This window comes from Maylandia zebra, linkage group LG20, assembly GCF_041146795.1.
Source record: "Maylandia zebra isolate NMK-2024a linkage group LG20, Mzebra_GT3a, whole genome shotgun sequence".
In the NCBI taxonomy this organism is placed as follows: Eukaryota; Metazoa; Chordata; class Actinopteri; order Cichliformes; family Cichlidae; genus Maylandia; species Maylandia zebra.
In genome coordinates, this window is record NC_135186.1 from 7,473,337 (window position 1) to 7,500,790 (window position 27,454).

At 39.2% G+C, this 27,454-nt stretch overlaps 3 protein-coding genes across 3 annotated transcripts; 2 read left to right on the forward strand and 1 right to left on the reverse strand.

Annotated features, from left to right (window-relative positions):
* Window positions 1-1,698: 1,698 nt before the first annotated feature.
* LOC111500412 (neurexophilin-2) lies at window positions 1,699-7,570 on the forward strand. The gene is made up of 2 exons (XM_023152321.3): window positions 1,699-1,900; window positions 6,741-7,570. Exons 1-2 carry the CDS (start codon window positions 1,823-1,825, stop codon window positions 7,563-7,565), a joined length of 903 nt encoding a protein of 300 aa, XP_023008089.1. The 5' UTR covers window positions 1,699-1,822; the 3' UTR covers window positions 7,566-7,570.
* A 523-nt stretch (window positions 7,571-8,093) lies between these two features.
* On the forward strand, window positions 8,094-16,294 carry LOC101484251 (serine hydroxymethyltransferase, mitochondrial). The gene is made up of 12 exons (XM_023152320.3): window positions 8,094-8,215; window positions 9,182-9,385; window positions 11,468-11,547; window positions 12,171-12,371; window positions 12,538-12,619; window positions 12,726-12,848; window positions 13,032-13,171; window positions 13,306-13,468; window positions 13,631-13,730; window positions 14,142-14,297; window positions 14,633-14,740; window positions 14,990-16,294. The coding sequence occupies exons 1-12, from the start codon at window positions 8,183-8,185 to the stop codon at window positions 15,115-15,117; spliced, it is 1,518 nt and encodes a 505-aa protein (XP_023008088.1). The 5' UTR covers window positions 8,094-8,182; the 3' UTR covers window positions 15,118-16,294.
* A 4,729-nt stretch (window positions 16,295-21,023) lies between these two features.
* On the reverse strand, window positions 21,024-26,672 carry ndufa4l2a (NDUFA4 mitochondrial complex associated like 2a). Its single transcript, XM_004554059.4, has 4 exons — window positions 26,487-26,672; window positions 23,101-23,186; window positions 22,333-22,393; window positions 21,024-22,233 (listed from the first exon to the last, which is right to left on the reverse strand). The coding sequence occupies exons 1-4, from the start codon at window positions 26,529-26,531 to the stop codon at window positions 22,177-22,179; spliced, it is 249 nt and encodes an 82-aa protein (XP_004554116.1). The 5' UTR covers window positions 26,532-26,672; the 3' UTR covers window positions 21,024-22,176.
* Between the last annotated feature and the right edge of the window lie 782 nt (window positions 26,673-27,454).

The following is a 27,454-nucleotide window of genomic DNA, read 5'->3' on the forward strand; positions in this document are numbered from 1 at the left end:
AGTTATTAATAGTATAGCTGAAAAACTTTCTGACCATTCATTTAATAATTTATCTGTTAATTATTGCTTTGATGTAGAATGGAAGGTAGTGGGGGTGGGCAGTCTTTATCAATAGAAAAAGCTGTACAAATGAATGAAATTGTAGTTAAAGTTTAACAATGTATGCTCTCCTTCACATTTTCTAAAGTTGGGCCAGATTCTTCACCTGGCCAAGTTTAGCCCCCGGGCCTTATGTTTGACACCCCCAAAGCTGATTTATTGTTTTATTTTTCAGACTTGGAGTCATAAAACTACTAAGAATTGGCACTTCTGGTTACATTGGTCCAAAGTCACTGGATTTTCAGTTAGATGCCTGTGGTTAACACAAACTTTATCTCCTACAAAATAAAATACATTGGTGCGGTAAATCATTAAATATCCATCCTTCCATTTTCTTTCACTTATCTAGTAAGTAAATATCTCACTTGTAAATTTTGAAGTCATTAAAATGCTGATAGTTAGCAGTTTATTTCCGGTAAATGGATTTTGAGGAAAAAGAAAGAAAGAAAAATGTGGCTTTAATTTGTGGAGAACATGTTGCTGAAAAACACATTTTACCTATGATGAGTTTTATGTCATGCAAAGCCTATTTGCATGTGTGTGTGTGTGTGTGTGTGTGTGTGTGTGTGTGTGTGTGTGTGTGTGTGTGTGTGTGTGTGTGTGTGTGTGTGTGTGTGTGTGTGTGTGTGTGTTTTGTGAGCAATTGTAACTTCTTATCTTTGTCTACAAAACAAAAAGATACATGTAAAGGTCAGCTTAGGGACTATATTTAAAATACTTCAGAATGCTAATCCCCTTCACATTACCACATTTTTTGCTGCCACAGAAACACTGACCACATGTAAAAACTCACTAACTGTGAATACGACACAAACACCGGCTGTAGAAATGCCCTCAAGGAAAGCAGTGGCTCAATCTTCATGTCTTACATTTTCTCTAATCCTACCTGCTTTAGTGAGATTTTTATGTCAAATCACAAAATTACTTTAAACTAACTATTAAACCTAAGTTGATTTAACTCACACTCAAAGCAGCAAGCGAACATATGCTTTCAAAGTTAAACCAGTTTAAAATGCAGGTGCTCTTTCACACTCATCGTTATCTGTCAAGTGGAAGAACTAGTGTGGAGGTGCTCGAACAGATGGAGCGCGGTGGGTTTGTGCATTTATACAAAATCTAATTTTGGTTCTTTATTCAGTTTAGGTAGCTGGTTACTGCTCGCAGTGATTCTGTGGCTTAAAGTTTCACTGCGGCACTGAATCTCATCAGTTGTCAGTAATTTTTCACAATCCCCGGAGAGCGCCCTCGTCATTTCTGTCAGCCTCCCTGTGGCTGTGCGGGGACAGGGAGGGCTGTCAAACTGTGCCTGCCCAAGAGCGCCTGGGTTGATGAGTCATAATAAGGGCTGTCCAGGTGGTGAAAATGAGGCTGTGTGAGTGTGTGTGTGTGTGTGTGTGTGTACATTTACAGTACAATAAATTTGTTCTCCTCTTATGGATGCTATACTTTATTATAAATTTTTGATCACGTCAAGTCAGTTGTACGTATGTGTGTGTGTGTCTTGGGGGCTAGAGAGAGAAGGAAAAACAGAGTAAGAGAGAGAGAGAGAACAGGAGTCAGTGGGAGGGAGAGGAGAGGCGAGCAGAGCGGAGTGTTCACTCCATTTCTTGGGGATTTTCGAGTCTCTCACTGCGGATTGTCTCCTCTTCTTTAGAAGTGAAAGTCGACTTTAACTCCATTAATCATTCGGGCAGATTGCCTGTAACAAAGTCCCACTCTCTGGATGGAGAAAGGCTGCTGCAAAATGAGGGCTTTGTGTTTGAACTTTGCCATCACCTGTCTGTGGCTTCTTCCTTCATCAGTGAGTAGACTGCAGACAGCCTTTGCACCAAGTGCATGAAGAGTTACTTCCATTCAGATTTCCTGTAAATGTGTACCATTGATTATTAGCGATCAGTACGTTATAATCAAATTTATGTGCTGCTTGATTTCTGCCACTCATTCTGAGATTACAGCACTGTTGCAGAATAAGACATGGACTGTCAAAATTATCCCAAACATCACTGTAGTTTTAAAAGGTAACAAGTAACTTGCCATGGGATTTTAAGAAGTAGAAAAGAGTTTAAATGACTTGGTAAAGACTTCATGGGATTTGCTGTTTTGAGAATATTGTGAGAAAAAAAAAATCAGAGACCTGTTCATTTTTAGGAATGAGAAACGGTGTCTTGCTCTGATGTGATTCGCTTTGTTACTTTCAAACTTAAGACCGAAGACGTTTTCATTGTGTGAAATTGTACTAGGACTTGATTAAAGTGGAATCTTTTGTTAGATAAAGTTCAGGAAGGATGAATATATATACCGCTTTCACATTTTAAATTTGTTCCAGTCCCATGGTGTCTAATTCTCTTTCAAGCGTAGTTGTAATTTAATCTGCGCCCCTTTCTTTAATTCAACTTTCTCATGCTGCACGAGCAGCAGACTGCATCATCTGCATCTCTGGTATTTAAGATGTCAAGTGCAAACCCTCAAAGCAACCTCATTTTGTGCTTTATTGCTTGAACTAAATGAGTGCACGGGCTTTGTCAGTCTGAAGAAGTTTCATCACCCTGGGGCTTAAAAACATTCAAACTTATTTTTCTTTTCTTTTTTTCTTCTTGGTTAAGCCGTTAAAAAAAAACAATCCAAAAAACTGACACATTAAGGAACTTTTTAGCCAGTGGCAAGAATTCTATCTCTCTGTCCTTAAAAAAAGCAAACACTCCTCCCAGGCTTTTCAGTTGCTTTTCAGTTTTTACTTTTTTTTTTGCTTCTGCAGGTACTTTTACACACGTGTTGTGCTTGTATCCCCTCCACTGCTGTTGCTCAGTTGCAGTCACTGTGCTGGCATCTTGACACTGAGCCAGTGACATTGCTGTCACACTGTGGGCTCCAATTAGGGCAGGTGAGAACAGCACGTAGCTGGAGCTTTGGGTTTGTAACAATAGGCGCAGCTGGAGCGCACTTGGTTAGGGGAGGAAGGCAGAGATTGGCACACAGGGATGAGGTGGTTGGGGGGGGGGATGAGAATCCTGCTTGTTTGAGTAAAATAATGATATCCTGGGAGCTGTTTATTCAGAAATCTAGGTGAGATTAGCCCTAAACCTCCATCTGCCTCTGACACATTATGGCAAAAACAGAAATCAAGTCCTAAACAGTGAATGTGAACAACTCATGTCCCTAGAGGTGTAAAAAAATCTTGTCCCATCACCCACAGAGCATCCACCATTACACCTAAGCTAAAGTAAGTGTTTATATAAAAAGAGAAGTGTCCAATTAGTTTTTATCCTAAACTCATTGTGCAAAATTGGTGTTATATACTTTTTGTATATACAGTTTGCATACTGAGACGTAGCTTCACGTGTCAGCCATGCAGAGCAAATGTGTTACATAAACATCACTTGATTTATTGGGATTTGTGTATTTTAATAGACACAACAGCAGGTGGTTGCCTGGCTTATGATAAGCTGCTTCATCAGTATGAAGACGTATTTAGTTTTCATGGTCACACTCTTATATTTTTGGAGTGCTATTTCTTTTTTAAACCCAAGAGGGACATTCAAGTGGAGTTAATTACCGTATTTCTCTGTGTTAATGATGTCTTCAGTTCTGCGTGAGCTGTGCATGAAATGTGGCGCTATCACAGAAGCCAAAATATTTAACATTAAAGCAATTAGTGGCAACAGATTGGTTTTTAGTTCCTGTAAAATATATTTGGAGTGTTTCTCCGGTACAGTGGAGTCAACACTGTAAGAGGCAGCTTAATGTATCATTTTGATGTGGTGTATTTTTTTCATATAATCTGCAGGCTGTTCACCCATACTGTTTCATCAGATTTGACTTCAGGGGAAAGGCCAGGGAGCGTAGATACCTTTATACAATCTATTTCCCGAAAAAGGGACAAAATAGGACAGTAGAAGGAAGGAGGACAATGTGGGTGGAAGTGATGAATACAACGAACAAAACATGAAGTCGTAAGCTCTTACCTAACAAGATGCATTCAGGTGAAAGCTTAATCCCTTATTCATTTCAAGAAGCTGTCCAAATCAATCCAAGATTAGAAGCTGGGATATTTAAGGTAATGAAGAGGAGGAGGAGGAAAAAGGTTAAAGATTTTTTAGTCTTTTTGAGACCACTGAGACATATTTGGCACAGAAGGAGCTCAATATGGAAATGTGCCTGAAACAGATGCATATTTTTCATATTTTCATACATTTATTATTTTATTGATTCTTCAGCAGCCACATTTCTCTCTATCTCAAGCATATTGATTAATCAGCCTATAGACGGTCCATTACCAAGGTCGTGCAGAAACGACGATTGAAAGTTTTAAAGGGGGAGTGAGAGAGGACGAACGGACGGGCAAATTAAAACGTGTTAATGGCAACAAGAACGGGACTGTGTTTGTTTGTGGTGTGGGTGTGTGCATGTTCCTCATTACTGTAGTCCTTGCCTGAAGGAGATAACCTATTGATCACAGTCAATTTCAAGACGTTCTCAGTGCGAGGGCCCGCAACACTCAAGAATAATTATTTAAATCGATTATGTGCTGCCTTATAGTGCAGCTACAGTCAAGCTGTCCTTCCTTTGTGGTCATCCAGGTGGTCAAGGGCAGTTTTGCTCTTCGTCTTTCTTGTCACTTTCTGCAGTCCAACAACAAAATCGTGTGACTTTTTTACTGTCGTTTTTTTTACTGTAGTTAATGGTGACAATGTTGACAACCCCAGAGTTGTTTTGGGTTACAGTCGATATTATAAAGTTCTTGTAGTTGTCTGTGAGCATTGGTGGATATGAGTTTCATTTGGTGCTTTTAAGAGTTGTTTTATTAGTATAACAAAACACAAAAGTAGTTTGCGGCTAATCAAAGAGGTTCGATTTTAGGATTTGGGTCTCTCTTTCTTTTTCTGCCTCTCTTTGATATATCAGTATCTACGCCAGTATCAAAAAGCTGGATGAAATTTTACATGTGGTGCTTACTGAATTCAAAATAAATAAAAAGATAAATATAAAACAAGGCAACGTGTCTTTTCACTACTTGGCAAATCGGCCAATTACAACACAAATTTGGGGGATTTTTTTCCTAACAGGGACTGTTTCTTCAGTTAAAACAATCTACAAAATGTTATATTCTGTAGTGTTTATGGAAAAATGGTGTGCAAAAGCACAACACTGTGGCCAAATTCCATTTGGCCACAGTGTTTTGAAACTGCACCGGAGATCTCAAAAACTGGCATCTCAGTGTTTAATGTAAAGTAAAATGCATATATATATATATATATATATAAACACACACATACATATATATATATATTACCCCTGTGGATACACAGTTGTGGTGAGATGTTTAGACTCATCATGGGCATAAATGTCATGGTAATGTGGGGCTTGTAATGATTTCTTTGAACTGTTCTTTTTCCAGGGTGGAATGATCGTACAGCAAACATCTGTAATGGTTTAAGAAAAATAAATAAGTATGTACACAAGTTTTAATTTATTTTGGACAACAAGCTTCTAGCATAATTCTGGCTGGATATTTGACCAATCTTCATTTAAACAAGGTTGTTTAATGGCATGGAGCTTTTAAGCAGGGTCTACACATTTTAAACGGGACTGAGGTTGTGGCTTTGGCACGGCCATTCCAGAAACATAATGGGCCATTTCTAAACAGCTACAAATTTGAGGATAATCGGTTTAATGTAAGAAAAATTATTAGGATGTGTTACCACTTTGTCAAAGTGTGAAAGAACACCCAAGCTGTCCCCTCAGATGAGATGAAATTGGTTAGGATGTTCAGGAATAACCAGGTAACCACCATGGAAATTTTACATTTCCACTTTTAGGCTTGACTAAGATTGCAGATACTCACACAGACAAGTCAAATGGCTTCTGGAGAAAATTTTAATGGTCGATAATTCAAAGATTGACCTGTGTGGTTACAATGACAAGAGGTTGTTGGAGGAGTAAGGGCGAGGTTCTAAGACCACTGTACCTGTTGTCAAGCATGGTGGTGGTCACATAATGCCCTGGGTCTGTTCTGCTCCCATTGGTACTGGTATATTGCACACGGTAGATGGAATAATGAAGAAGGGGTCTCTCCGAATACTTCAACTTCACCTCAAATCAACAGCTTGGACACAACTGCATGTCCGAGTTGGACAATGATTTCAAACATCTCAAAAACATGATAAAGCAGGCTAACAATAAGCTTCTGGAATGGCATTCCCAAAGTACAAATCTCAATCCTATTGGGAATTTGTGGACTATGCTTCAAAGAAGCCAAGTAGAGTGTTCAAATATCCTGCAAGAATGATGCCAGATACATGTTGGTGGCTACCAATAGTGTTTGGTCTAGGTGAAACTTACTAAGACATTTAACCAAATGTTAGTGGGGTTTATGCATGCTTTTGAGCTTAGATAAAATTCAAAACATTTCAGACTTGTGAAGCTAATTCTTGTTTTATTTTTTTAAGTCATTAAATATGTATGTTGTACAATCCCTGGAAAAAGAACAGTTCACTAAAACCCCAAAGCCCCATGACATTTATGCCCATAGTGACTGTTAACTTCTGAGCACAGCTGTATGTAAGCTGACAAATAAGCTATATCTTGCAACAATGGATGAAGAACATTTTCAAAATTCACTATTTTATACTTTTTTTCCACAGGTCCAAGAGATATCCAAGAAACTGGAATTCCAAAGCCAAGAGTGGGGTGAGGCGGAAGGAGGAAGAGAAGGTGCTGGTGGAGCAGCACTGAAAGTTAAACATATCTCCAAAGATTTACAGATCATCTCCACCAAACATAAAACACCTGCTTATGGCTCGCTTGGCCCATACGGTTGGCCTCAGAACTTCTCACAAGCCCTGGATCAGTATCTGTATCGTCCTCCTCCCAAATCCAAACCTCCAGCTAAAACTTCCCCAAAGGCCAAAAAGATCCTGGGCTGGGGGGATTTTTACTTTAATGTGAAAACAGTGAAATTTAGCCTCTTGGTGACAGGGAAGATTGTGGATCACATCAATGGAACATTCAGCGTCTACTTCCGCCACAATTCATCCCGTCTGGGGAACATATCTGTCAGCATCGTTCCACCTTCCAAAGCTGTGGGATGGGAGGTTCTTGATCCTGCATCTCAGAGTGTTCACACTAAAAACTCAGTACTGCTCCCAGATCTGATGTCCCAGTTGCCAAGCCCTCCTCAGTCCACCAGCTCCACTCCTCCCGAACAGCAGAAGCAGCAGCAGGACATGATGATGGTGACTGAACTCAACTGCCGGATCGAGTACCAGAGAACCAACCGGTCCAAGAAGACCAAGCCCTGCATGTACGACCCAGGCCAGACATGCTACTCAGAAAACACCCAGTCCCAGGCAGCCTGGATCTGTGCCAAACCATTTAAGGTTATATGCATCTTCATCGCCTTCACTGGCACAGATTACAGACTGGTGCAGAAAGTTTGCCCTGAGCAGAACCAGCAACACTTTGGGTGACAAATTCTGAGATATGATACACTGACTTCTCACTCGTCCTTCAAACATCCTTCAGAATCATATGTTCAGTTTTCCAAACACCTTCAACATAAAGATACATCGTCAGCCTGTCAGTGAATGCAGATTGAGTCAAAACTTGTATTGTCTTTTTTAAGGATTTAAGTTTTGTGTAAGCTTTGTGTTGTCTGAAAGCACACTCATTAAAACATTAACGCTGATTTTGAATTTGTGTTTAAAACTTTTGCCTCACGATTATGCATTAATTAAGGTTTCCATCCAAAATTTGACTTGTATTCTTATTTTTTTTTACTTAAAAAATAATGATAATATTGTATATGTATCTATGTTTAAGGACAGAATCACATGTAGGTTTTCTTTTAAAGCACAGACTGACTTCAGCTAATGTTTTTACTATGAAAATGTTTCTATGCCTGTTTGTTTTATGGAAGTTTCCTATTCAAAGAACTCACAGAGCGAGATGAAAGGGATTATTTACTGTAGTCATTATTATCAGTGACACAAAGTACACGTCCGGTATCTGGCTACATCCAGTACTGATTTTACTTTCACCCTTTGCACCTGGGAAGTTTTCTGTTTTTCCCTCAACTGTTGCAGACATGCTCTCTCTGACGTTAAGGCAAAGATTACAGGTGAGTACGTTTTGTTTTTTTAAATTACGTGCACTTATATCTGCTTCAGGAGACCCTTTTTCTGCATGTAAGAGTAGTTGTAAATAAGTCACTTATAACTGTAAGTAGGCCAGCTTGTCACTAAACGTCAACCCTGATAAAAATGTCTGGTTTGAAGATTTTTTCTTTGTATTTTTCGGTCCAAAAGAGAAACACACACTGCTGTCCCAGTTTATTTATTTATTTTGCTGAAAGAAAGTTGACTGCACAGTCTGCACTTTATGCAAGACTTACTATACTCAACACAGCGAATACAAAAGATGAAAGGAGACTTACTTTAACATATATTTATGCTTCAACAGTAATCTGTCTATTAGGCCAAAGTAACACATAGTTGCATAACTATCATGCAGGCACAAGCTGGTTTCAACAAACAAGCCCCTCCATGTCTGACCAGCCCACACGCAGTACATTTTTCAAGTCCAAGGTTTTCCATAACTGCTCCATTGAATAACACATTTGGGGGGGTTTTGTGGGTTTTTTTTTTACTGCCTTTCATTTAATGGGTTGTTTAGAACATCAAAAGCCACATTATTCTAACTCCCTTGTTTACAAACCCCAAGTGCAAAGTATTATCATTTTGAGGGATGAAAGTATTTGTGCACAGGCTTACTCTTCATCAGGGTTTCAAAAGACACCAAAGGATGAAAAAGAACCCCCCACCAGAAACTTTTCTTTTTACACTCTGCAGAGCATTTAAAGCACAATGGAGAGTTGCATCGCACCCCGTGACTTGGTATTTGTGCCTTCAAGAGGTTTTTATTAACTTCTCTGAGCAGTTTAGAACAGCAGGTCGCAAGAAATGTAACACAGTCGCCCCAGGCTGCTTACTAGTGAACAGCTTTAAAATCATTATTCAAAAAGTGTACATTTATTCAGTGACTGAAATCATTCCTGTGTGTTCATCCACTACCCCCCACGCTGCAGCCCCTTTTTCTCAGTGCTTCAGCATGTTTGGGCCAACAGAGGCAGATGACTGCAAAATCTTGCAGAAGACACCTCAGCAACAGCAGCAGCAGCGATGGGTGGACAGGACAGGAGAGCCTGGCTCAGGATGACCCAGAGATGTGGAGACTCCTGCAGCAGGAGAAGGACAGGCAGTGTCGGGGACTGGAGCTCATCGCATCAGAGGTCAGACCCCATTTAGATGAAAGAGAAGAAAATGTGATCAAAGTACCATAAGGAGATTAAATAAAAGAGGAAAAACATGAAAGCTAAATCTTCAGTAAATCTTGATTGGAAAAACAACACGTTATATGTATGATTCCCCTCAGCAGCAGGCTGCTGAGGGGAATCAAAAGTGGCTGTTTAAATGTTTGCTCTGTGTATTGCGTCACACATAATCTCCGTGCAAAATTAGTTCTGGAAAAAGAGGTGTGACAGGTAAACTGTGCTGTTCATTGTTAAATTAAAATAAAATAAAAGCAACTAGAATTGCCGGCATTAAACTGTGATTTCACAGAGTACCTGCTGTAATCTAGAATGACAGTTTCAAGTGCAAGTCTTATGGAAATGTGCTGTTCACTGTAAAATACAAGCTTTACAGTGAAATACTGTCAGCTGTTTGACTAGCATAAAATTATTATGTAACTTGTTGCTATTCTACTCCTAGAAACACATTTATAAAAATCCTGGTGCGTTAAAAAATCTCAAAACACCCAGAAAATCACTCACTGCTAGAGTTTTGGTCATGGTGGCTCAATAACCACATCACTCATGCACAGCCAGCAATCAAAATATAACTTATTGATATGAACTAAAATATTAAAAGTCCTGTGTGTATTTATGTTCAACAGAGACAAAAAATTAGTGGTGATAATCTAGTTTAGCACCGGCACCGGCATCAAAAGCACCGGCATTTACAGAGCTCAAAGAACACTACAGTCATATGCGAATTTCCTGTATTTTTACAGCTTTTTTTATATAGTGAACAATATTTAAAAAATAAGAATTTTAATTTTCCTCCTACTTGATTGTTCAATAGATGATGTCAGTCAAAAATAAATACCGGGGTAATGAGTCTATAGGCTTACATTTAACGTTAAGACCTCATTTTTTGGTCAGCCAGGATAAAAATCGGTTTTGCGACGCAAAATTCATGAAAGAGCTGCAGACTCCACAGACTTACAGTAAAATACTCCACTGAGTTTGGGCTGAAAGATGTTTTGTTCTTCACAGAGGAGCACATTTGTCAGCAGTGAAATCTCAAGTCATCAGAGTTGTAGTTTCCAGAATTTTACTGTTTTCTTCAGCATTCACCGAGATTTCCGATGCACCCCACCAACTCCTTTTAAGTCAGTTATTTTGACTAAGTGGAAGCTGTGGGAAAAGACGGGAGCTTTTATTCTTTTATTCTCCACCAATTATGCATCCACAGAACTATCACTCACGATGACATCTGAAAGGTTTAATCTTCTTTTACATGTGCTATCAGTCATTTGCCGCTCTGAGCCAACTCCCAGAGGAGAGACCCTGCTTTTTTTTCATCTTCAGGAACATAGTCAAATGATCCCATTAGGTTCCCCCCACTGATTTCTTTCACTGATCCCCACATTTAAAGCTGAGACAGAGAAGGAGGAGCGATCGTGTATGTGTGTGTTTGTGTGTGTCAAGGTAGTGTTTCAAAATGTCATGGAAAGAGATTTATGTCACTTGGGGGACTAGTTTTAAACCCCACTGGAATGATTGAGGGATCCCTGAACAGTGACAGGTTTAGTAAAATAACAACCCAGAGGGGGCGGCTGAGGAGGACAGAGAAAGAGAAAGCGAAAGACAGTGAGAGAAGATAAGCTGAAATGTGAGTGGGAGAAAAAAAGACTGAGACAGGGAAAAAAATTCATTTACATTCATTTCCTTTTTCCGCAGCTCCATCTCTTTTCTGACATTTGACACCGTGCTGAACTTTGCAAGGATTCAGTACTAGTTAGATTCTTCTATATTCAGCCCTCAGCATCACTATAGTACCTCTAATGCACTCTGATTTCTTTAAATAATCAAATATGGCTCATTTGTAGCTTATACAATAGGCTGTTAAAAGCATCTGCTCCATTTTTGTTGCAATAAGTATTTGCAAAACAGTCGTCCTTCTGAAGATAAATAAAAGCTATATCTGGTTAAAAAAAAAACAGGTTATATTTGGTGACAGACTTCTGAAAATATAAGTAAGATAAAAATTTACTGCAGGTTTTGATGCTTTTTTGTTTGTCCCTCCAGAACTTCTGCAGTCGTGCAGCTTTGGAGGCACAGGGCTCCTGTCTGAACAACAAATACTCTGAGGGATACCCAGGACAAAGGTAATAAGCATCGCCTACTTTAAACATATATTGATTTAGTCATTAAAACTATTTTCAGAAGCCAGCACATGAAGCTTATAAAATTTCATTTAAAGGCAAATGGACTTTAAAACAAAAAGGTTTGCATTTCTTTTCCCAGCATAATTCAGGGCTGTTCACATAGCATATAGCAATATAATCCAGCTCAACACAAACTAAAAGTGCACAAAGTATATTAAAGGACAGTGACATGATATAGAGTGATATGACAGCATACGATGCAATACAGTCTGTTGAATATGATATGATTGAATGCAAAAGAAAGCAATACTATGATACTATACGATGTAATAAAATCTGATGTGATACACAACAGTGATCAGTGTTATCCATCATAGTACAGTTTCAGTAAGAAACAATAACATATAGCCAAATAAATGGAACAATACATTACGACACCCCATGATATGACAGAATACAAAGTTTGAAGATGTGATAGGATACATAAGGGTACTGCATGATTCAGTACACATGATTTGTTGCAAAATTATACAGTTATCGTACAATATGATAAATTACAATATGAAGTGTGTGCGTTACAATAACATGAGATGATTCTATGTTTCTTTTTTTGTTTTTGTCAGATACTACGGAGGTGCAGAGATTGTCGACCAGATCGAGCTGCTGTGTCAGAAGCGAGCTCTCTCGGTCTTTGGTCTGGATCCCAATCTGTGGGGCGTTAATGTTCAGCCATACTCTGGATCCCCTGCTAACTTTGCAGCCTACACCTCTGTGCTGCAGCCTCATGACCGCATCATGGGCCTGGATCTGCCTGATGGGGGACAGTGAGTCAATATGTCAAAGTTCATTCATGCTAGACATGCTCAAGCAGAGGATATTTCCATTCCCATAATAACATTTTATACAGAGCTTTTTGTCCACCCTGCACCTGCTCATCTTCTGCCCACGTGCGCTCTGTTATAATTATATATTTTGTCCTTCACATTTCAGCCTTACCCACGGCTACATGTCAGACAACAAAAGAGTCTCAGCCACCTCTATTTACTTTGAATCGATGCCTTACAAAGTGGATGTAAGTAGTATTCAAACAGAATTAAGGTTTCAAACCTGTGATCCATTTAAAGACATAAGAAAGTGTAAGCTGTTCTCTCTACCCCCTGTTCCTGAATCCCCCTCAGCCCCAAACAGGTCTCATAGATTATGACCAGCTGGAGAAGACTGCTCGCCTTTTTAGACCCAGACTTATCATAGCAGGAACCAGCGCCTACGCTCGTCTCATCGACTACTCTCGCATGAAGAAGGTGCTTCATTTAATAATGTTTACGAGAAGGTGTCTCAGAAACTTCCAACAGCTGTTAACTCTACCACAAATCAGATTACTGAGTTACTGAAGCGTGATGAGATACTTGGACATTTAAAGAAAAGCTGAGAAAGTAACAGGATTTCAGGTTTGTGGGGTTCATGTTGAGCTGTGTGTCTTTTAGTTGTGTGCGGAGCTGAGTGCCTACCTGCTGGCAGATATGGCTCATATTAGTGGCCTGGTGGCTGCAGGAGCTGTTCCCTCTCCTTTTGAGCACGCTGACCTTGTGACTTCCACCACCCATAAGTCCTTGCGTGGAGCAAGGTTAGGATCTGAGCCCTAATATGAATTAATTTTAATAAGTGTGTTGATAGTTGCCTATTCAGGTAAGAGCTTTATACATGTGATTCTGCACATGTCCAGCTAAGCACATTTGGTGTCCTTTCTCTGCTCTGCAGGGCTGGCCTGATCTTCTACCGGAAAGGTGTGAGGTCCGTGGATAAGAAAGGCAGGGAAGTCCTTTATGACCTCCAGGACAGAGTGAACTTTGCTGTGTTTCCATCACTTCAGGGAGGACCTCACAACCATGCCATTGCTGGGGTGGCTGTCGCCCTCAAACAGGTCAAGATGTGTATTTTAATCTTTAATGTTCAATAATAGCCCACAAATTCAATTAAAGGGGAAATCCTCAGACAGAACATCAGCGTAGGTCGAGTAGGTCTGGATTTGGAGTATCTGAATACAATCTTATTCTCTCACACGACATGATTTCTGCTTCTGCAGGCTTCCACTCCCATGTTCAAGAGATACATCCATCAAGTGCTGCTGAACACCAAAGCCATGGCCAATGCTTTGTTTAAGAAAGGCTACACTTTGGTGTCAGGTGCTGAGTGAGTCTATGATGTTGAAATTGTATATTTTTGCATTAAAAACAAATTATTTCATACAAATTAAAATAAACGACAAATGCTTTTGTTTTCTTTCTCTGACTATGAAATTAGACTCAGCATTTATACGAGCAGTGCATTTCTACCTCTCCAGTGCCTGATGCAATTGCTTTTGGATCACTTTGCATTTGCTTCAGCCTCATTTGCATTCTGTTTTTAAAACTTTGGAAAAGTTCACTTAAGCTTCACTTGACAGTTGAATGGAAAAAAAACAGTGAGTAATATTTTACTGTAGCAGCTGCACGTCTCCTCATTGTCTCCAGGAAAGACTTGATGAGAATTTCACCATCAGAAACATTTCCTCAAATACAGATCTTATAGATCTATCCTCCTCTTCCGTTTCTCAGGTGGAACAGACAACCACCTGGTTTTGGTTGATCTTCGACCTCGTGGTATGGATGGCGCTCGAGCTGAGAGGGTCCTAGAGCTGGTGTCAATCACGGCCAACAAGAACACCTGTCCTGGAGATAAGAGCGCCCTCACTCCAGGAGGACTTCGACTTGGTACTCGCTTTAATAGAAGTGCAGCTTGTGCAGAATGTGTTGCAAAATTTAGTAATCTAGGAAAGAGTTACAGGAGTGGAGCTACTTTGGACAGACTCTGTCAGCCACTCTGTCATTCTGCCCGTATGGCAGCAGACCCTTTCTTCTCTCTCGGAGTGTCTGACTCTGTGATGTGTCTGTGTTTCCTGCTACATGTCACTGTATCTGTAGTTCTTATCACCAGACCATCATTCAGTATGTCACCATGTACCTCAAACCAACCCTCTCTTTATGAACTATTGACAACAATCAAACCATTTAATCTAACGATTGTTTTATCTGTCACTTTCTTACAGGAGCTCCAGCTCTGACCTCTCGGCAGTTTAAGGAGGCAGATTTTGAAAAAGTTGTGGAGTTGATTGATGAAGGGATTCAGATTGCACTGGACGTGAAGAAGAAGACCGGTGAGGGAGTTTCGTCTAAACCTGTGATTCATCCAGTGGGAGTGGTGGTGTTTGGGGTTTTGTGTACAGCAGATTCACCATGCTGACATGTTGTTTGCTTACATAGATTACTAGTGCTCGAATATGTGTTCAGCATTCATTATTTCTCTTGCAGCTAAGGACTGTGGATCATTTATTAGCTGTGAGTAGGGTTCAGGAAACAAGCAAAAAGAATAAATGCAATTTTTTTGCCTTTCTGTCTCCAAACAGGAAACCTGGCTAGCTTCAAGTCATTTCTGCTGGAGGACCAAGATACAGTGTCACGCATCACAGAGCTCCGCCAGCGGGTGGAGCTATTCGCCAGGCCCTTCCCCATGCCGGGATTTACTGACCATTAGAAAAAACTCAGACAAACAAGCTGTAATGCAGAGTGTTACACTTTGTTTTGTTTTTTAGACATACATATAATGCATATAATAATATAATAATTTGGTAAAAAACAAACAAACATCAGTTTAAATTGATCAGAGTGCAACAATACAGCATGGCATTTCTACATTAACTGGAAGCATTAAAATTACCAGCTGAGCTGAAAAATGTAACATAGTAACAGATATTGATATGGACAGAAATGCCAGGTGAGGTGAATGCATTAAAAATAAATGATAAAAGTCACAACTCGTTAAAAAATGACTCTAAGGAGGTTGGAAAGAAAGCAACTCAGCTTCTCAGCTCAGCTCCAAGAGACTTCTTCAGTTCTAACTCTGCATTTCTAAGTAGCATGTAAACATTCATTATGTATAACATTGTACTAATGCAGACATTTAAAATGTCTTCATAGGAGAATGTGTATGTTTTAAAAGGTAATGTAAACTACTGCAGTGTTCTTATAGAGTGTTATAAATAACTACTACATACACTGCAGTTTATAGCTAATCTGTGCTAAGTTACATTCAAGTGGATACTATTAACTTCTGTTTCATTGTATCAGCGATCAATTTAGTGGAACAATTTATTATATACATTGACTATAAAGGATCTAAAGTGATTTGATTTGTTACTAGCTTGCAGTGATAGGTGGATAGTAGTGATTATATTCATAAAAATGGTATTCAATAGGACTAGAGTGTAAATGGTACACAGCAATGGACCTAAATTGTGAGTTAACAGCACTCTGGAATTTGCTTTCGCCTTCTTGTCAGGACTGTTGTTTGCTGCCCAAACACAAGAAGGACCCTTATGCTTTCGGGTATTTTTGGCATTTGGTTGCTAAGTCTGCTTTAGAGCTTTTACTGACTTCAGGCTTTGTTCTGCACTCTGGGAAACTTGCAGCAGCTGTGTTGGGAATTGAGCACAGGTTCAGTTTACATCCACAGATCCACTAACATGAATAGAAAACAGTAAAGTAGCACAGGCGTTTCAAAACAAGGCTTCAGATTTGTGTGTATGTGTGTGTGTCTAATGTAATAGTAGCTTTTGTAGTTTTACTTTGACTTCTATAGAAATCATTTCTGAGGAATGTATAACATGAATATGCATCTTTTAAACTGCAATAAAACTGATGCTGAATATTTACATGTTAAATTTTCTATGGTTTTTTTTTTGCATGTATTTTTTTTACCTGCTGCTGAGTTGCATGTCACCGAGCAGTTGATGATTTATGTGTGTTATCCCAAGAGGGAGGAGCATCTTCAGATTCTGTAAACACTGATCCATGTTAAGCTGCTGGAATTTCCTCTGCTCATGTCCTCTCACTGTTTACTTCTGGGAATAGTCAAGAAAAAGAAAATAAAAAGTAGTCCCCAAACAGTGTCAGCGGATCACAGCTTCAGGTTCACAAAAGGAAAAAACAACTTTGGATCATTTGATTTGTTTCCGTAGTACTTTAGATGTCTGAATTGTTTGGTTTGACTTCCTCTCTCAGTTGGACGTTGATATTTTTTCTATTGAATAAGGTATTTCATGATATGATTGGGTCCAAAATTTGTTGGAGGAACAAAAATTATTTTTGTAGTTTTGTCTCCGTAAACCACAAGTGAGCAAATTAAGGTTTGACTGTGCAGTTCAGACTTTCAAATAAATAACAGAAGTATCACATTAACATGCTACTATTTTTATATAACATTACAGCCCATTTTCTGAAGCTCAAAAGTACTAGGACAAACTAACATAATTTTAAATACAAGAATTGTTTTATATATTGGGATGAAAATCTTTTGCAGTCAGTGACTGCATGAAGTCTTGAAGCTGACATCACAGAATACTGTGTTTCCTCCCTTGAGATGCTCTCCTACGTGTTTACTGCAGCTGCCTTCAGCGACAGCTAGTTTGAGGGTTTCTCTGCCTTCAGCTTTGTCTTCAGGTGACTGACTTGGTCATTGAAGAATATCCCATTTATTTATTTTGTGAAACCTGTGCAGCTTCTTGCTTTGGATCATTATCCATTTGCACCGTGAGGTGCTGTGCCATCAGTTTTGCAGCACTTGAGCAGCAAGTATAGCCCTGTTCACGTCACGCCTTTTGGAAGTTGGCAAAAGCATCTCAATTTGAGCCTGGATTTTCACCTAATTTGTTGTCCCCAGTCTTTTTCTTATTGTTGAATCATGCACTCTGATCTTAACTCAGACAAGTGAGGCCTGCAGATCTTTAGATGTTGTTCTAGGTTCTTTTTTGACCTCCTGGATGAATCGTCAAAAAAAAAAAGAAATCTGCAAAATCTTTTAGCTTACTTCACTTTGTCAAACAGTTTCTATTTAAGTGATTTCTTGGTTCAACAGATCTTGCAGTAAAGCAGCAATTTTGAAGTCCTATCCTAGCTTTTGGAAATTTGACATAATGAGCATGGCACGGAACGTGACTGGGAAACTGAGTGAAACTGTAGGCCTATATGACAGTGACAGGTGAATTACAGATTAGGGTTATCCTAAAAGCCTTATTGTGGGACCGTGAATTAAAAAAGAAAGTTTATGTTTTAATAATTAAGACCTGAAATTAGCAGTTGAAACCATAAACTCATCAGGAAATTATTTACTGAGGACATGGATCAAAGGAGCAGTAGAGCAGCATCCCTCAGGTATGCAGCCTCTTCGAATCAGACACTACATCCAGTTTTTACACACGGTCTGTGTCCATTAACCCCTGCCACAGCATCCAAAACTAGTAGTTCCTTTTACTTTTTGTATTCCCACAGAACCGTGTTTAACAGCGTTACACACAGACTCACAAGGTGCTGGACACATCACCATAGCTGCTCGTGACAAAAGCAACCAGGATGTTAACATAGATAAACATAAAAGTTGTTATTTAATTTATATTAAGGCGTCATTGAGTGTTTTAAAGGCACCTATAAAAATATATATTATTATCATTGTTATTTATTTTAGAAATACTGTTGCCTTATGTCGTTGCATAATTCTAGTAAACACTGACACCTTATAAAATACTTGACAAGATGAGAGCATTATGTAACACCAGAATCCTTGACTATCTTTATTAAACCTTCAGACCTTCCATTTTTGTTTATTTAAAAGCTTCCTCTCCCACTGTTTCTCTGCAGTAACATCTTTACCCCCCATAGACACATAAAAAGAGCTTGCCTCCTCTTTCTGTCTCTCTGGGCTGAGAGGATATTTCATTTTTGATGTATTTATTTATTATTCTGTGAGGATTTCCCCTGAGACACTGAGTGCTTTGTAAAGCAACACTAAATTAGCATCAAACACGAAGCGCTGCTGCTGCCTATTGGAGCATTAAATATTTAATTTACCAACAAACTGAATGGACTTTTGTTTTGAGTCAGTCGTGTCTTCCAGTGTTTTGGATGAAGTTCATTGCTTCAGTTTCTGCCAGAGGAATGTGTGCCCTCCACAGAGACCAGGCAGCAGATTCACAGGTTAAAGGTCAGGGATGTTCTCAGCTCTGTCGTCAGAAAAGACACACAAACAAACCCAAGGACGCACAGACACATGCACACACGGAGGACCACAACACAAAAATAACAGCTCATCTGCTTCATCTCCGTGCCTCTTTCTCATGACCTGACAGCTCCTGTGGGTTTGCGCGAAACCGTTTGACCCCCTCATGTTCTGTCGTCCTAGCTCTCCTTACTGCCACAGCCGTCCTTGTGATGTTCACAAGGAGGAGAATTTTTTGATGTTCACTATTCTTCTTTCAGATGGTATTTTTTTGTTTGTTTGACTGTTTGTAAAATTATCTTTTTTATAAATGAGACTGACCTTCAGCCAAAACACCAAGAGATCCGCCCCCAAAAACGATCACGTTTGTAATTCGTGTACGCTTGAGTAAGAAGGGCGTTCTCCTAAACCTTCCTTCAGTTTGTGTTCATTTTACTTTTCTCTGCTTATAAAAAACAACAAACATACATAAAGTAGAGATGAAGAGGCGTTCCGCATGAGCCTAAAATCTGAATTTGTTTTTTTCCTGTTTATATTTCAGTCTGTATGTTTGTTCACCCACCATCCACTACTTTAGGAGACAGATGTGAATATGAATATTCTTAATACTTTAATGCTGCACTTTACACTGTGCAAAAACATCCAATATTCCAATTAAATGTGAAAATTGTGGTTTTATTGTGTGTTTATTCCTTTTTTTTTTTCATTGTTCTTGTTGATTGTAAGATTACTTGGTTTTGTTTTAGCATATTTAGCATATTCGGTGATGCAGAAGCCCAAGAAAGTTTATTTAACTGAACAAAAATTGCTTCTGTTTGCAATATGGAAAGCATACTAAATGTATTACCTTGTTTTAGATTAAGTCATTGTGATTTATGTGTAAGCTAATGTAATTTAATTTCTTTATATTTTGCTTCCAAAGAGCCAGGCTTTCCTGTAATCTTTTAAAGTTGTCTTGAGCAACAGTGCTCCAAGCTTTCTGAAGGTCTTTCAGATTTTTTCAATGGACATTGGCTGCTTTTTCACTCAGTTTTAGTCCAGTCTTCTATTTATTAAGTGACTTAATACTGACATATGAATTATTCATGTGTAAAAAATGCACCTAACTCACAGGATGAACCAATGTTGTATCTACACATAACAGGAAACTTGGCAATTGTTAGGAACTTTACTAGCAGCCTGTCTCAGAAACAACTAATTTGTTCCCATTTCTCAAAGTTTGACAGGCATAAAATAGTATTTCTGCACCAACGAGGTGATTCAAAAATAGCTATTAGCTGAAAACTTGGAATATCTCAGCCTGCTGTGCGATATGCCTTCAAAATTGTGAAGGAAATGGACAAGAGGAGGACAAAAGAAGAAGTGGTCGGCAGGTAAACAGTATCTGATAGTCATGTCCTTAAAAAACAGGAAAGTAAATCCAGCAAAGACCTGGCACAGGACCTGAACGACAACAGTGAGTGTTTACAGCCATCTGTAAAAAACAGTGGAGCTCTGTTATAGTTTGGAGATGCATATCAGTCAGAGTTTTGGGGGATCTTGTACAAGAAAGGTATCGTCAGATTTTGGTCTATCATGCAGTACAATGTAGAACCCACCTGATTGTCAGCAGCTTCATTTTTCAGCATGATCCCAAATATGTTGCCAGTACAGTAAAAGCATACCTGGATAGAAAAACACACAATGTATTGGCCTCCCCATTGACCTCAACATTACTGAAGGTATCTGGGGAGGCCAATCATCTTGACAGAGAACAAACCAAAAGGGACCAACCATCCAAAGAAGAGCTTTGGATGCCCTTCAAGAGAAGGAGAGAACGATTCCTGAAGACTACTAAAAGAAATTATTGGAAAGCTGCCTAAAACAGTTCAGTCTGTGTTGAAGAACAAAGGTGGTCATACCAGATATTGACTAGCTTGGAAGAACTGTGCAGACTGTTTTTATATTTTATGTATGTTTGCACCTATTCCCAGCAAAACACAAAGAAACGAGAGGTAAATTAAGACTTTTTCATGTCCTATATATTAATGGAAAATAAGATGGTGTGTGTAGGACACGTGCACAGGTTATACATCAAAGTCTTTCAGGGGGAGGACTGTTGAGCGTCCTGCCTTGGCTGTCATTCATCAAAGACGGTGAGCTCCTGTCACACACACTGGTACACACGGATAAACACAAATACAAAATGCAACCACACACATTAAATGCAGTTGTAAAAACACTAATCAGGCTGCAGAGTGACAGCTGCATTGCCAACAGATGGATCGGTTCCATCAGAGTTACTGAATGCGTAGGTGTGGAAAAAGATCGGTATCTGGCTCCGTTCGGTGCAGGTGTTTGAGGAAAGTCACCTGTGTATGCGCTGGAAAGTGCAAAGTGACAACAAAGGCTCTTCTAAACACAAATAACACTTTATTTATTGAAAGAATTCAGCAAAGTTGATGCATCTCATCTTTTTTCATAACTTACACAGTCATCGCTGAATTTAGTGGCTGCTAAACCTACAATCATGTGACAGTTATGAAGGAATACATGCAGTCTGGTCACACTAATATGACCTTCACTGTGATGCAGCACAGCAGGCCAGTGTCATGTTATGAAAAGCTGGTGCAATTAAAGCTCCTCACTTGCACAAATAATGAGGAAAACAAAAAAATCAGCAACAGAGGAAGAGTGTATACAGAAGTTTGAAATACAACCTTCAGGAAGTGAAAACCACAGCAAAAAGCAGTACAAAGCATTTACAGGCTTCATCTCCTCATTTTACTTTTATGATCAATCATTTCTAGATATAGAATAGTTGACTTTTTCTTCTTATTAAAGGCAACTCAGTTGATTTCTGTCCAACACATAAAACAGATCTACCCAACCCTGACTATATTTTCATATACTACTCGTGTGTTTACATATAAATATTTGAATACCATGAAACCTTCTCAAACGGACCAATATGATGGGCTTGTATTTGTGATTACAATTGTCTGAACATGCAAAACCATTGTTCCGGTGCCAGCAATGTGTTGCCAGACATATGATAAAGGCTGAGTTTGTGCATATATGTGGAAACAAGCCTGTTTTTCTATCATGCATATGGGCCTTCAGGATTGATTGACCGACAATCCCGGTCACATTAACCAGGTCACCAGCAGCTCTGCAAACATCACACAGAATCAGAGACACTAAAGGCGCATCCTGATCTGGACTCTGTTTCCCCCGTCTGCAGCGTATTTATAATATTTATGTCCAAAATGCTAACTATAAGTAACTTGACTAGATGTAAATATTCCATGTGATTTTATTACACAAGTAATTATTTCTGGATTCTTGATTTATTTACATTCAGTTTATCAGTTTATACCAAGTATGTTTTCTTAATGATTATTTCAGATGCATTTTACACAAAATTATTCATTTTTATGAGGCCAAAGAATTTTTTTTTCTTGAGTATAGGAAGGGCAGGGGGGATGAGTCTGACCCAAGATCAGGATCTGTCATCCTTTATGGGGTTTTTTTGTTTTTTAATTACACTCTGGTTTGTGAGACTCAGAAGTCAGGTCCCTCTTTCTTCAGGTTTTTGTAGTCTGTGGTGATGGCCACAAACTGGGGGGGAAAGTAGAAAAAGACTGTGTTTGTGTACGTTGATTTAACAATCAATCGACAGTAAAACACAGTCAGATTAGAGTTCATGTGCTGCCTTACCTTGTACTGGTAAGTCGGGTCAAGTTTATTCCATGGCTCTGGGTTGTTGGTCTTGTCCCAGCTGAAGACACAGAGAAAATTAAATGATTAAATCTGATGAAAAGTTAATCAAGCTCTCTCCTGAGAGCTTTTTTGTTTCATCCCCGCTTTGTTCAACTGGTAAATAGAATAAGAAAGAAGCTAAAGAAACAACAAGACAGTGCTCCATCCCGTGAGGTCTTGTAAAAAGCATTTAGCCATGTCTGCTGTTGTTGGAGTTTCTTATATCAAGCGCTTGGGAAACAGCAGGAGAAGAGAAAGTCCAAGCAAAAAGGATAAGAGTAGGCAGGACTCCGTGTGACAGAAACCATCCTGAAACAAATCCCTCCACTTAGAATGTGAAACATTTATTCATCTCCTCTCCGCACGCCTTTGAATAAATTTTAACAAATGTGCATTTCAGGGTGAAATCAAGCCTATCACAGAAGGACGGCTAAGTCCTTTCTCTGTTTGGAGTCCATCTGTGATCATCCAGTAGGTGGGGACTGGTTGCTCTTTGGAAGTTGCATGCAATTAAAGTGAAAACAAAACTAAACAAAACAGATGTGCGAACCTGAGGAAACACAGGGTCTCCCAGCTGTGACACATTTCATTAAAAGATGGTGGGATAATGACTTTTAGCTTGTTGTTTTTTGTCAGTTGAAAAACAGTAATGATAACGAACAATTAAATTATGTTTTTAAAAAGTTCTCACACGTGATCAAAAGTCAGAAATTTATGTGTGCTTACGTAACATGGGGTCCTCTGGCCAGCCGGATCAGATACAAGGATGCTCCGCCCATTCCCAAACAAATGAAGAAGAACTGGGGGATGAGCTACAGAAAAATAAGAATTAGGCTTCTACACATATTTTACACTTAAACCATAAAAGACAACACATTTACGCCTACATGCTAATCTGCACCACACTCTTCACTGGTGTATTGGCAGCTGTACCTTTTGCTGCAAGGCCAAGATGCTGTTTTGTTTTAACATAATGGACGTTTGACTTAAAAAGAAAGAGCTCAGGAAACTCAGGAAAGCTGATAAAATACATTTCAGCCAGATGCATCGTAGACCACCCTGAAGACAGATGAAGACCCCAGGGACTGCCACATCCAGGGCTGATATACAGAGAAGTAATCTGGATATTTTTCTGCCAGCAGCAGTTTGTTTGTCTTATGTGATTTAGAAAAACAGAGCTGGCATTTACTCCCTTCAAATGATCATTTGGAGCATTATTTCTATTTCGGCTGATTTTTCATTTTTATTTATTTGTCATTCTGCAGTCCTTATTCAAGATAAACTCATACCACCCTGAATATATTCACAAAAATCCATTGTTACCATGTGCACAATAACAGGAAGGGTAGTATAACTTGTCTCTTTGTATGTTACTTTTAGGGAACATGTGGGCTGCGTTGTTCTTTCTTTTGGCATAGAAGTTCACTGGTGACGCTTGATGATTCTTCTTGGTGAAGCCAAATCTTCTTATTCATTTATTTATTTATTTTACACTTCAGCTAACCTGTCATTTTCAGATTTGTCATCACAGCATCCAAGTGTGTTAAATCCCCACCTCCATGACTGAGAATAAAAAAGAAAATCCAGATTTGTCGGTCACAAAAAACAGAAATGTTAAAGGTTGTTAAATAACTATTATCACGATGGGAAGCTGTTAGTCCTTTCCAGCACTGCATCATCTTCAGCCTCGTGACTCCTGACAGTCTGCAAGTCGAATGTCTCAGTAAGAAAAAGCACATTCCTTGAATTTCAAGACAGATGCGGCACATCTTTTTTTTAAGCTAAAGTGAGGCGCGATGTGAGCCAACTTATTCAGCTGTGAGAAACTTTCTTCTAAATTAGCTGTCAGCCTTAAGCAATAGCATCATTTATTCAAAAACAGACACTCGATTTAAAACTGAGTCTATACTTAATATCTGCTGTAACAGAGGTGATCTGAGCAGCTGGCCCACTGAAGCTCAGGGGATTGAGTCTTGGCCTGCTGTTGCTCCGTCACCCTGCATCATCCCAGTGAACGTGCTGACACACATCTGGCGCATGTCTGTGCGTGTTTTATATAATTAAATCTCAGAGGGAAATTTTGTACTTCTGACTTCTCTGTCAGTAACTTCTTTAAAAAAAAAACTTTTGCTGCTGCTTTTGCAGAATTTTCTTGTTATTTCAAATTATATGACGTAAATAAAATGACAAACAAATAAATATTTGTTTAAGATAAAACTGTTTAATTCTAGTTTAATGCTGTAAATAAAATTCAAATTTGATGCACTGAGTGTAAAACAACACAAAAAATAGAGTAAAAGAAGAAAAGTTTCTGTATTTTTTTATTATTATTTTCATAATGTGTGATTTAGTACTACATAAACCCACCCTCACCTCCGTGTTTTACAGCTGGCACACCAAACCTGCTGAACTCCATCTGGTCCAATAAAACAATGTGTTTTGGTTCACTCCACCAAAACAATGTGCTGCCACTGTTGATTAGACCTAATTCCAAGTCCTCTGGAAAAGCTTTACTTTGCAAGCAGCGATTTTTCTGCTCTGACATCCCCCGTGGAGACTGACTTTATGCAATGAGCTTTACACTGCCTGAGCCGTCACTGAAACACCAATTTTCACAGTTAACCTTAAGTAAGAAGCACTTGCCTGCTTATTTTTTGGATAGTTGAAAGAAATAGTGTGCAGCATGCCATATTATTTATTTCCAATATGGCAACTGTGCCTTGTCTTCCTGGTCCACATTAGCACTGCTGCAAGTGTTTTTCATTTTTACGAAGCCACAGATGCACAAAGGTATTTATTAAGAGGTTAGTGATCACTGATTCTAAGGAACTTCACATGCTGGATTTCCATGTGCCATTTTTTTTCGGGTACAAGAATTTTCTGACATTCACACACTTGTGAAAAGTGTATTTTTGGACACAGTCTGTATAACTGACCCTCAGTCTGTCTTTGTCTTAGTGCTGCCACCACCTATCTGTCTGTCTCATTCTGGTTTTAATCACTGGTTCCATCTCCTCTCTGTCTGTCTCCCTGACTCTCGATCTACTTTCCCATCTGACCAACGATGCATTCATCTGGCTCATTCTCTGTCTGTGGGGCTCAGAGTTTCGGACTCTCTCTAACAGCCTTTCAGTCTCTCCTTCTTTCTGTTTGTTGTAACTTGATCAAGGAGGGTTGTAGAGTCTCACAGGGATTTGCCTCCTGCAGCTCTTCCCTCACTCCCGCTCTCCCTTAGAGTCTGTCTCTCAGTATCTCTGCCTGTCAGGATGATAGACCACATCACGGAGCGCTGGTAGAGTCTCATATGGATTTCTTCCCCGCTGCTTCTCTCTCTCTTCCCTTCTCCTGGGAGGCCAGTGAGAAGAAGTTAAAACTCTGTCACTCCCCTCTCTGACAGCAGAGCTGGTTAAAAACTGCAAAAATAATCCCCTGCCCTGTAGGGACAACTCAAATTTAAAAATTTCTTACTAAACATTTGTGAACTGCTTAGATTTTTGTCAGTTTAGATTTAAGGGGTTTGCGGAAGTCGCTGATGTGTTTTTGATGTCTTAAGCTTCTCAGTTCAGCTTGATTTTGAAACGAGCAACTGGAGCAATTTAACAGACTGAAACAGAGCTAAGATAAGATTAGATGAGACAAAATTAGACTTCTAAACAGACCTGCTGCTTTAACCAGTTCATTTACCTGTTACATACATACACTACTTAGGATGTCATGAAGTTTGCGTTAATACAGGCACTAGAATCAAATCAGTTATGTGCAGCAATTGTTAACATTGGGCAATATTTTCTTTGAGCATAGTCTAAACCAATATATATATAAACCTGTGGGTTTGATACTATTTTAACGAGCTGAAAAAAAAGAACCATCCTAGGATTCAAGTGTTTATCCAACCTCGCTAGTGACAAACTGAGTTTCTAGTGCAGCTTTGGTTTTGTTTCATTCAGTGAAGCATGTTTGAATAATTTCAACACACTAAGCAAAATTTCAGAAATGCAGAGCAGTTGATGGATTTCTATTAAAATGTAAATTACATGTTAAAAGAAGCTGGACATGGCTTATCAAAATTTGAAACACCTAAAAACTGATCGAGAATTTAAAAGATTACTTACACCGGGGTGCTTCTTAGCATGCTCGACTGCTGCCCGAAACATCATTGCTCCAGTTTACAGTAAATCAGGAACAATGCATGAAAAGAAATGAATTCAGGCCTTTGTTCACAGCAAACACAAGCTTTGCACAGCCGAGCCCAGACGGGATGTAGACCTGTTGCTGGGAGAGGCGGGAGAAGGAGGAGAGAGAGGAGGAGGTCGTTTTACATCTGATTACAGCCACTGCTGTTCCCCTGTTGGGTAATTACACTGTGCTGGACACTGGTTAATAGTTTGGATTTAAACGGAAAAGTTTCGCCCCAGTAAACCGTTATTTGATATCCAGAAAAGAGACATTTGATGCTATCAGGCCATTCAATTAAAAGAAGTAGGGTTGTCTCAGACCTCAGAGGCGTTTTCTCTACCATTTCCCTCACTGTGTTTAAAGACTTGTCGGTCATTTGGGAGCTGACTAAAGGAAATGGAAAACCATTTGAACGCTGTGTCCTTTTAAATGCCATTAGGGAATATGGACCCTTGTCAGATCCACAAAGAGAAGACCCAAGTCCTGAATGAGGATCATTCTTGCGTGAGCGTGTTTTGATCCTGAATAATTAAGTTAACCAAATGTTCATTTGATTGTTGCTAAAATACAATTTACACAATCTTAATGAAATGCGCTTTTGCGATGTGTCCATATTGCGTGCTCTTTAGCAGCAGATTCTCTGGGCTTGACTTGGCAACCAAAGTCAAGGATGCTCAACCAGCATGTTTGCTTTATTTCAGCACAGTCAGAGAGCTAGATGCACACCAAGTGTGTGAAATGTGGCAACACAGTTTAAGCCATCTAAAAAAAAAAGGAAAATCTAAAAAGCAAACATAACCCAGTTTAGTCTGAACACCAGAAGTAACACGTACCCTTCACATTACGGCCGTTGCTGTGATTAAATAAAGGTAAAACCATCAATGAGCAGAGGTCAGGGCGACAA